General features: G+C 39.8%; 1 protein-coding gene across 2 annotated transcripts; it reads left to right on the top strand.

Moving 5' to 3' along the window:
• The first annotated feature begins 505 nt into the window (after positions 1-505).
• On the top strand, positions 506-7,453 carry si:ch211-262i1.4 (solute carrier family 46 member 2). Of its 2 annotated transcripts, XR_010329482.1 has the most exons (6): positions 506-876; positions 1,953-3,213; positions 3,805-3,888; positions 4,641-4,797; positions 5,351-7,204; positions 7,301-7,453. XR_010329482.1 is itself a non-coding variant. In XM_064331428.1 (5 exons), the coding sequence occupies exons 2-5, from the start codon at positions 2,256-2,258 to the stop codon at positions 5,412-5,414; spliced, it is 1,263 nt and encodes a 420-aa protein (XP_064187498.1). In that variant the 5' UTR covers positions 506-876; positions 1,953-2,255; the 3' UTR covers positions 5,415-7,453. The 2 variants fall into 2 exon arrangements, 1 of the variants encoding a protein (XP_064187498.1); XM_064331428.1 differs by having other exon boundaries at positions 5,351-7,453.
• Positions 7,454-9,851: the final 2,398 nt, after the last annotated feature.

Here is a 9,851-nt window from a genome sequence, read left to right as displayed (position 1 = left end):
GCCACTTTAATCAGTTATACGTTTTGTCAAACTTAGGGGTGCCTTATGGAAGGTCTGACAAGCCACGTAACGACTGAATCTGCATAGTATCTTTCAACTGCTTCAGACTATGCCCTTTCCATGAAAAAGTAGTCTTTTGTAAACAACAGTGCTGATATTGCTGGACATCATGCTTCTGAAAAAAATCAAATCAACATTCCATTTTGACGGAGACACTCAGAGGAGATATTTTAACTACCTACTGTTATCTAAAACTACCTCTCACAGTACCTTTTTAACCCCAATTATTTGGTATTGTAGTCCTTACCTTGCTTTATAGCCTAAACCATTACTGTCAATGCATTAGGAGTTCATAGGCTAATATACTGGTTAAATAAAGGTTACCATACTTTTCCTCTTGTTTTGTCCAAAAGATGAACTAAGCAGTAATCACAGTCACAATGACACACACGGGTAATGAAAATGTCACATGACAAAGAAAAGCAGAAGATTTAAGAAAATCCCCAGCTGCACTCAGTAGAAAGGAGAAATGAGATGAGTCTTCCAAACCACTTTGGGGAAACCAAACAAACTGCATTATCACTGATAACCTCACATTTGTATTGAACCTTGATGCAATGGGCTTGTAGACACATGAAATACATTCATGTGTCTACAAGCCCATTGCATCAAGTTCGGCCCAGATAATGTTTCCCACATAGATGCTTTGGATACCCCCTCCTCTGCAAACACTCAAGCAAATTTTACCTCCATTTTTACTTTCACATTGCCGTTTTTCTTCCTCTTCATATTTGAGGTCATTGTGGGTAGATTTTGAAGTGACACGACCAAATTCAGTGGTTCCAATAGCGCCAAAGAAGACTTCAAGGCAGTTGGGTATGTAGTGCATACTCTCAAGATTTAGCTTCATAAGTAACTTTCGTACACGTGCGTGAAAATTTCAAGTTACCGAGATGGGACTTTTTAGTCGCATGACAGCGCTGCCAAAGCAGCATTTAATCTATTTGCTTTCTTGGGTACATCGTTGTATAGTTATATATCTCCAAGTAGATCTCCAAGATCAGATATGTAAAAATGTAATAAGGGTATTTCCTCACATGAAGGAGTCTGTATAGTAGCGTATCTTTCAATGTCCGGACAATGATTTTTATTGTCGTTTATATAAAAAATTTCATCACAACAAAAAATTGTATTTTAATAGAAACTATTATGTTTTTGGGGTTTTTTTTAAGTCACAGTGAGCCAGCACTCAATGAGGATGGCAACTGTAGGATGAAATAAAAGAACGAAAATAAACACATGAAAACCTGATAGTCTAGTTGAGCCAATCAGGCAACATTTTTGGGAGTTACAAAACCACCAAAGAGCTACACGTCTGCGTTGCGCTAGCAAACTTTTTGTCTGGAAATGTTATTTTAATCAACTGATATTATATCGACTAACACTGCACAGCAACCGTTTCAGCTAATTTTTCATTTCAGTTGCATTTTTCAAGGTTACATTAACAGCTGGTGTGGCGACTCGACAGAAGGTGTCAGGAATCAACAGATTATTGTGTTGTCCGACCGGACTAAAAATGAAAACAAGCAGCATACTACAACCATTATTATTAGCGGATCGAGGCAGGCAACTCATAATTGTAGTGCCGTCTGTGTCCGTGGATCTAAAAATGATCTCAGAGCATTCGTTAAAATTCGGAATACACTAAACATAGGCTACAGACAGGAGATGGCTCCATGGTAGCCCTACTCCCAAACAATGAAAAACATTTTCATGCAAGTCTGAAACATTTCCAAGGTATGTCTTCAGTGTGTCGAATATCGAGTTAGCAAAATTGTAAAACATATAAATGATAAAGGTTACACAATGACGACGTTAAATGCGAATATGATGTCAGGAAATCCATGTCTATTATCAATCTTTTTTCTAATAAGCCTATCTGTCTCTTATAGATACCAGTGCTGATCATCCTGTGACGAAGAAGTTCCACTAGACAGACCAGACGTAGCCTATTCTTTTTCCCGGACACGACTTCTTTTTGGGACCGAAAATATCCATCAGGCGGGATTTCTAAATTCCTAAAAATGTTCTGTTAAGTTTTGATCTTTCTATAGACCGTATATAAACAGATATTCTAACATTATGTTCATAGCGCCCGCCTGCCATTGTCCCCTTTTTTGAAATCCATATGGTCACCTTAGTTCCACAACAAAGTATAAGTACTGCATCCACCTCCCAGTCCTCTGTCTATAGCAATGGGAGGCTTTCTGACATTAGTGGAACCAGTAGTGGTAATTAACACTGTAGGCAGCTCGTTTTATGACACAGCCCTCACTCTCTCTGTCTACAAGCGGGCCCTGGAGCAGGCAGAGGGACACAGCGATCAGGCCCAGGCACTCGCCTCGCGCTTCCTGCTGCTCAACACCTGTCTGGCCTGTCTGCTGTCCTTCATATCGACCGTGCTCCTGGGCTGGCTGGCTGACCGCCACGGCCCCCGCCTACTGCTAGTGCTTCCCCAGATCGGCTCTGTTGTGAGAAAGAGTTTTCTGCTAGCCTTCGTTCTGTTCCAGCTGCCGCTGGCAGTACTGTATGTCGGGGCGGCCGTCCACGGCCTTTGCGGCGGGTGGACAGCCTACTGGGGCGGCGTGGTTTCACTAGCTGCCCTCAGCTCAGGTCATGAGCGGCGTAGCCTGAAGCTCAACGCCGTGGACTTCTGCAGCGGAGTGGCCGGGGTGGTCGGGGGCTTGCTCTCAGGGTACATATACCAGCTGGGAGAGTCTGGGGTGCCACTCATCATGTCAAGTGTGCTGCTCTGCGTGGGGGGTCTCCTCTACTCTGCCTTCCTGCTGTCATACCCCAGGCCCCCCAGCAGGGAGGAGGTCAGCCAGTCAGCGCCGTCCCAGGAGCCAGTGTGGACGGACTGGAGGAGCGTGGCCCTGCTCTTCACCGCCATCGCTTTGTTTGATGTGGGCATGAGTGGGGCGGAGGACGTGCTGTCCCTCTACGTGCTGAAGCCGCCCCTCAGCTGGGATTCAGTTTGGGTGGGCTACGGCAGCGCCGCCACAAGTGCCATGTACCTGAGCAGCTTCCTGGGTGTGCTGGTCCTGTCCCGTCCCCTAGGGGACACAGCCCTTATCCTGCTAGGTATTGTGTCCAACTGCACTGGCATGGCCATCATGGCCTTTGCTACCCAGAACTGGGTCTACTTCTTTGGTGAGTAAACATGCTGTATGCCTAAATAGTATATAAACATATTATATGTAGACACACATGTCAAGTCAAGTCAAGTCAAGTAGAACTTTATTTGTCCCCAGTGGGGCAATTGGTTGTGCAGCAGTGAAAACAGTACCATATAATAAAAAGTAAAAGCATAGAATTCAAGTAAAAACATAAAATGCTCTCCCCGTGTCCGCATGGGTTTCCTCCGAGTACTCCATTTTCCTCCCGTTGTCCAAAAACATGCAGGTAGGCTAATTGGAGACTCTAAATTGCCCATAGGTATGAGTGTGTGAGTGAATGGTGTGTGCGCCCTGTGATAGATGGCTACCTGTCCGGGGTGTATTCCTGCCTCTCACCCAATGCATGCTGAGATAGGCTCCAGCACCCCCCGCGACCCTGACCAGAATGCGTGGGTTTAGGTAATGGATGGATGGATGTACACACACAAACACACGCCTACACACAGAGGTGCCCATATGTTCACTTGTACATATATATATACATACAGAGAGCAGGTCAGGTGCTGTTTTAACAGAGATTTTCATTATCTTATGGCTTACACTTACGTCTGTCTTGTACCAACAGCTCGTGGAATCATGATGTTCGCTTGTATTCCAATGCCCACAATAAGAGCACAATTATCCAAAATTCTGGATGCTCAGTTGTATGGTAAGAAACGTTCACATACATCATTGTGAATTAAATCAGATAACAAAATAATAGTTACAGTTAGGGTTTGAGAAGAGAAAAAGATTATATGATAGACAAATATTTGCAAATATATCTTGTGTGCAGCAGTGATAACATATTGTTTACTCATGAGAACAAGCAACAATAATAACATACAGTGGCCCTGTGTAAGTATGTACCTCTCATTATTACAGAAGGCGATAAATATTGATTATAACTGAGAATTGAAACAATTTCAATTGCTTGTGCCAGATGTGATATTGTTTTTAAACAGCTAAGTTTACCAAAACCTTAATACCATGCATAAGCAAAAGTGACTCATAAGGGCATCAGAAGTAAATAAATAATTAATAAATAATTGTTCTATGTGATTTTTAATAACTAATTCCAAATCACATAGAACCCTGGTCATAATTATGCACAGAGAGAACTTTATGTTTAACACGAGATATGCTTCTCCTTTTTATGACAAACAAGATGTTGAACGTATACAATGTAATGACTTTAGTGTCCTGGGATCACCCAAAAATTAAGACTAAGAATGGCAACCAATACATGGCAAACAATACAAAGAAAAACAGTGCCAAACAAAACATTTGACCAATGCCTGTCATGTTTGAAAAAAGTCACTGGGCGCCTCATCATCAGGCTGAAACCCTGAGGCAGATTGCAGGGGGAAAGCCATCACTACAGCTCTTCCGTCCACTCAATCTGTGTGTGTTTGTGTTCAGGGCGTGTGTTTGGCTGGCTGCAGTCCATCTTGGCTGTGACTACGGTCTTGTCTGAGGTGCTCTTCACTTCCATTTACCCCCTTACCCTGGGCTGGTTTAGTGGCTTTAGCTTCTTGACATCATGTGCTATCAGCTACCTCAGTGTCCTCCCTATTCTGTGAGTATACCTGTAACAACTGACCTTTCCCAACTTCTCCAGTTGATTTACAGTGAAACCAGCACGGATGACCTGCTGTATTCATTTATATTTGTTCTAATATTTCTACATGTATTTAACCATAAATTTACCAAAGCCTTATCGATGAGATCATTGAAACTGACTCTTGCTGTAAAATTAGCTCCAGGATTATTTATTAAAAAGTAACACACTTACCCAGTGTCACAAATATGACATATTGCACATCAATGACCACAGATAGCTTTGTGAAGTGCACAAGAAATAGACATCCATTGTTGTTATTGAAAGGGACATGTATAGTATTGCTAATGTCAAATTAAAAGCCATATTAACACAGAAATACTTTTGTGAATGTTAATATTTTGCATGAATTTTGCCAATGTAACAATATGTCCTTACATTTTCATGGTGCCATATAGTCTACTTTTCAGTTATTCAAAATAATTAATAAAATGCATAACATATTTTATGTGTTTTGAATAACATAAATCTAGATGGTAAATAACACTTACACCCTTCAATTTTTCAACAGTTATCTGAATTGGAGAGGAACAAGACAAGGATACACCCCCATTCCTGGCAATGACCAAGCCTAACATGTTGTCAACATAGGAGATTCCAAGCTATACTGTATCAATCACCTAAGCTCTGCATGAAAAACACTTAGGTGACCTAACTAGATGACCTCCTTTGAAGACTGGTCATTTTCTATATCTTCATTTCATTTAATCCTAGAGTGTAACCCTCTTAATATTACCTTTACTATGCAGGGTAAATAGGGGACAAAAAGCAAGTTGTCATTATATATCATGTTTATATGTCAGTATTATTCATTGCACTATATGCTAAGTATGGATAGTTTGAAAATGGGTCAAAATTGTAACAATATGTATATATAGATGTGGTATGTGAAATGTGTTCCTGTGAGTAGTTAAAAGATACAGTTGTTGCAGAATTTGATGGGGAAAGAGATATTATTGTTTAATATTTGTGTACTTTCATGTTTCTTCTTGGATCTGCATATCCAAGTATGCTATATCAGCTGACCAGAAACCTTATATAGTGCAATTTTAACAGAACATGTTAACCACTACACATGAATCTCAAATTTAGGGACTTATCTCAGTCTTGCAAGCTAGAAACTAAGAACTGTATATATAGACCTACAGGGCATTGGGTACAGAACTAACGAACAATACTTAATTAACCTATTTTGGTATTATTATTTATAATTTAACCGTTTTGATATGTCTTAAAATGTAAAAGGCCAAAGGATGAACAAAAGTAAAGTAGGTGGCCAATTATTTTTTTCTATTTATGTGTGTCACTGGTTAGACATTGGTAGACAGACTTTCTTGGCAAGTAAGAAATCAAAAACATAATATAAATAAATATTAATTTAATTTCAGCTGTTTCATTTGTTTTTTGTTTTTTTCATTTCAATGCTCCAGACTCAACTGCTCTGGTGGAAAGCAACTTGCTTAGCAACAGCACATTATGCTTGCTGCTAGTTTACACAGTTGACCAGACCTGAGATGTTCTGACAAGCCTTGGAATCGAAAGTGAACATAAGATGCACAATAATCATGTGCCAGAAGGGCTTTGTAGCGGAATCCGGAATTGAACTGTCTTTTATTGGCTCTTAATACCTCTTCCAAAGTAAAGTAGTCAAGAATAAGGAAAGTACAATTGAAAGTAGAGGTAATTAAAACAACACACAAACACAGAGAAAGCTTAAAGGGAATCACTGCCAGGGTGTAGGTGTGATTCTGAGAAGTTAGGTTCTGCCAGAGACTTCACTGTCTAGTTCCCATTCAACTTGGTGAAGGTGGGGGTGATTGGTGGTGTGTCATTCACATGGCACTCTTCAGGTTTTATTTATGAGCTTTAGTCCATCTTGCGGCTCTGTGACTGCAGAGTAATTTAAGGCACCAAAGCTATTATCTCCTGATATACCGTTTGTCTTCCCCTACTGTCTGTTTCTCACTCCAATAGATCTATTCTCCATATGCTTTGGCTCTTTCTGATGGGTACTATTGAGTAAGGCTTTCAGGCACCACTAATTTGATAGTACCAATTAAAGAACTGTACCTCCATATTTTCTGATTCACTTTTAGATTTGGCAATATTGTTATTTAAATGTGTCATGGTTCTGTGTTCCGGTCTGTCTTTCCTTGTTGGGCCGCCAGAGGGCGGTACTTCTGTTTTGTGTCCTGCTCCCCCTGTTTGATTGTATTATTGTTTTCAATTGTTCAATTATTGTTTTGTGGTTGTCTCGTTTTCCCTTCGCTCTCTGTGGCCTGATTGTGCATTGTGCCCTGCTGTGTCTCGTCAGTGTCTTGTCTATTTAAGTTCCCTTCTCCCGGACTCAGGTGCTGGATCCTTGGTTGTGTGTGTGTGTGTGTGTGTGTGTGTGTGTGTGTGCGTGCGTGTGCGTGTGCGTGTGCGCGTGCGCGTGCGCGTGCGCGTGCGCGTGTGCGAGCGCCTCTGATCATGTTTCTGCCCCGTGTGTTCCTGCCCATGTTCTGTTTTCCACGTGCTTTTGGATTTTGGATTTGCGTTGCCCTGCGAGGCTTTTTGTTCCCTGCTTTAGTTCCTGTTTTGTAAAGTAAAGTCTTGGGTTCTATTCACCGTTCAGAGTTTTGTCTTTTTCCCCCCTCACTCTGCGTTTGGGTCCATTCCCTCGCCCACGCACCCTGACAAAATGCTTATCTCGTTATATATACATATGAATGTATTTTTAAGATAGCTGGAAAATGACTACTATAAATAGTCAACAAATCAATATGATAGAAATTGTACCACTTATTTATTTATTTATTTAATGTTTATTTGATAGGGACAGACACATTTAAACATAGATTATTGTCAAACAATATCCAATGCGATGTAAACATAAGATAAAGGCAATTCAAATCTACCTATAAACTAATATTAATATTAGCACAAGCACATTGCTTAACTTGCCTATGCTTAGTTGATATTGTGAGTTGTTATCATGCATAGAACTTGTTTTCCAGAAAAGAAATACTTCTACTGGATTAAGTGTTGCACATTTCAGTTGTTCCCTATGTGAATTGCAAAATGGCCACAGAGTGGCGCTAGAACATTGGAATATGTTGGAATATAACATTACCTTTAGGAATAGAACATTTTCATGTACTTGCTATGTAATAATATGCCATTTAGGCAGAAAGAGAATTGAGAACTTGAAAATAAGTGAAAAACAACTATACATATATATTTCACCTCACTGGCCATTTGGCTCACGGGTGGCCAACAGTCTGGTACAAAGTAGGAAAAAAAAATGGCCTCCCCCTCCATTAAGTGTGCTAGACACAAGGTGACTAGTGACTGACTAGTGACAGTCAAAGGCTGCAACACAATACGAATTGAACTGAAAGGAACAAGTTCATTGTTGCATATCTTTGACTTTATTTCTATATTGTGTTACTGTATCTTTTTATTCTGTTAAAATAGCAAGTCATGCAAAAGAAAAGCATTAATAAATACTTATGTTTTAAGTTAGACCAAGTGAAATTTTTTATGTTATTAATGTTTCCCAAGTTGAAATTGTCCTTATTTATACACTTAGATAATTGAGTATTTCTGCAAATCTTTTCCAAAGGAAGTATTTTTGATGAAACATTTCATATTCAGTTGTTCACATTTATTTGCATTTCTGTCTCATTTCCTTTTTGGGGGGCTTATCTTACCAGTCCCAGTTACCTGACCTTGTATTGAATGGCTGGCCGCCATGGAGACAAAAGGCTTCAGTATTGTCTCCAGGGGGGTCTTTAAATTATTCATCTCTGGACAGGTGTGTCACCTGCAACCGCACGGAAAAGTAATTTCCTGAAAGGGAGCTGGAGAGGTAATTATTGATATTGTTACATGATACACTAGATGACTTGCTAGAAACGGCCATGAAGCAGTAGTTGAACAAACCAAGGGCTAAAACTTTGTCCCTTCTTCAAATAAAAAAATGTGTTTATTTTTTACTCATTAATGCATCAGCTTTCTGTACCACGAAGGCCTATATGAATGCAAACTAATGGAAAGGCAGATCGTTCCTGAAGTTCAGTGAAGTGCCGAAACTTCAGTTCTGCTTTCTTTCAATACAGTTTTGAATATCAATGTGCATGTATATTTATATTTTCATTTGCTTCTACCATGCATGTTGTTTGTGCCACGTAAAAATTTGTATTTGTAACTGATAACAAATATTTTGAATGATGCACATACAGGACACACAGATAAATGGGTTATATCATTTATTACAGTTTTGGCTTAGATGTGGAAATGTCATGGAAGTTACAGATTTAAGCTGTGCCTATGTATAACTTGATAGAACTAACATTTAACAAATATTTTTAGTTAAAAGCTATTAACAGAATGCATAAATAAGTTTTGACAATATTCATGATATTTAAGCAGAAGAATACAATCAAATACCACAGAATAAAAGGAAGCACAAACTATTCCTCAACTAATTGCAATCTAAAACATATATATGTTTTTCAGAAGTGTATCCTTGGCAGTGAAAAAAAATATTGGAACTTCCTGACAGAACCATTTAACCATTATCAGAAATCAGATGTTGATGTAATTATTACATAATTAACAAAGCTGGCCTTCTCTCTGGCAGTCTCTCCCTCTCTCTCTCTCTCTCACACACACACACTCACACACACAGTTACACTAATAACACACAATTCTTCCTCTTCTTCTGCTTTTCTCTCTGTTCAACATCTCGCTCCTGCCATTTTCCAGAGGCTTTCAAACATCAAAGGAGACTGAGAGTCTTTGATGTCAGATGAGGCTGAAATCGAATCGACAGCAATCTGGCAAGATGAGGGTCTGATCAGGGAAGTGTGTCGACAGTTGGTTGACTGACACTGCAAAGCCCAGGAAAGGATTTAAGCAATGCTGACTGCTTGTAATTTTGCTTTCTGGTGTTCAGCTACCTCGTTATGCTCATTAAGGCATTTTCCAATACAACACTCTTGTTAAACTACACTTATGGGGCCTCA

Source organism: Anguilla rostrata, chromosome 4, assembly GCF_018555375.3.
Source record: "Anguilla rostrata isolate EN2019 chromosome 4, ASM1855537v3, whole genome shotgun sequence".
Taxonomy (NCBI): domain Eukaryota; kingdom Metazoa; phylum Chordata; class Actinopteri; order Anguilliformes; family Anguillidae; genus Anguilla; species Anguilla rostrata.
The sequence above is the reverse complement of the archived record's forward strand: the minus strand, read 5'-3'. Positions and strand labels throughout refer to the sequence as shown.

Excerpts from the sequence above, each read along its gene's own strand:
- si:ch211-262i1.4 (XM_064331428.1), top strand. The coding sequence starts at position 2,256 with ATGGGAGGCTTTCTGACATTAGTGGAACCAGTAGTGGTAATTAACACT. Across the intron at positions 3,889-4,640 it reads TCTGGATGCTCAGTTGTATG|GGCGTGTGTTTGGCTGGCTG; the intron begins GTAAGAAACGTT and ends GTTTGTGTTCAG. Across the intron at positions 4,798-5,350 it reads CTCAGTGTCCTCCCTATTCT|TTATCTGAATTGGAGAGGAA; the intron begins GTGAGTATACCT and ends ATTTTTCAACAG.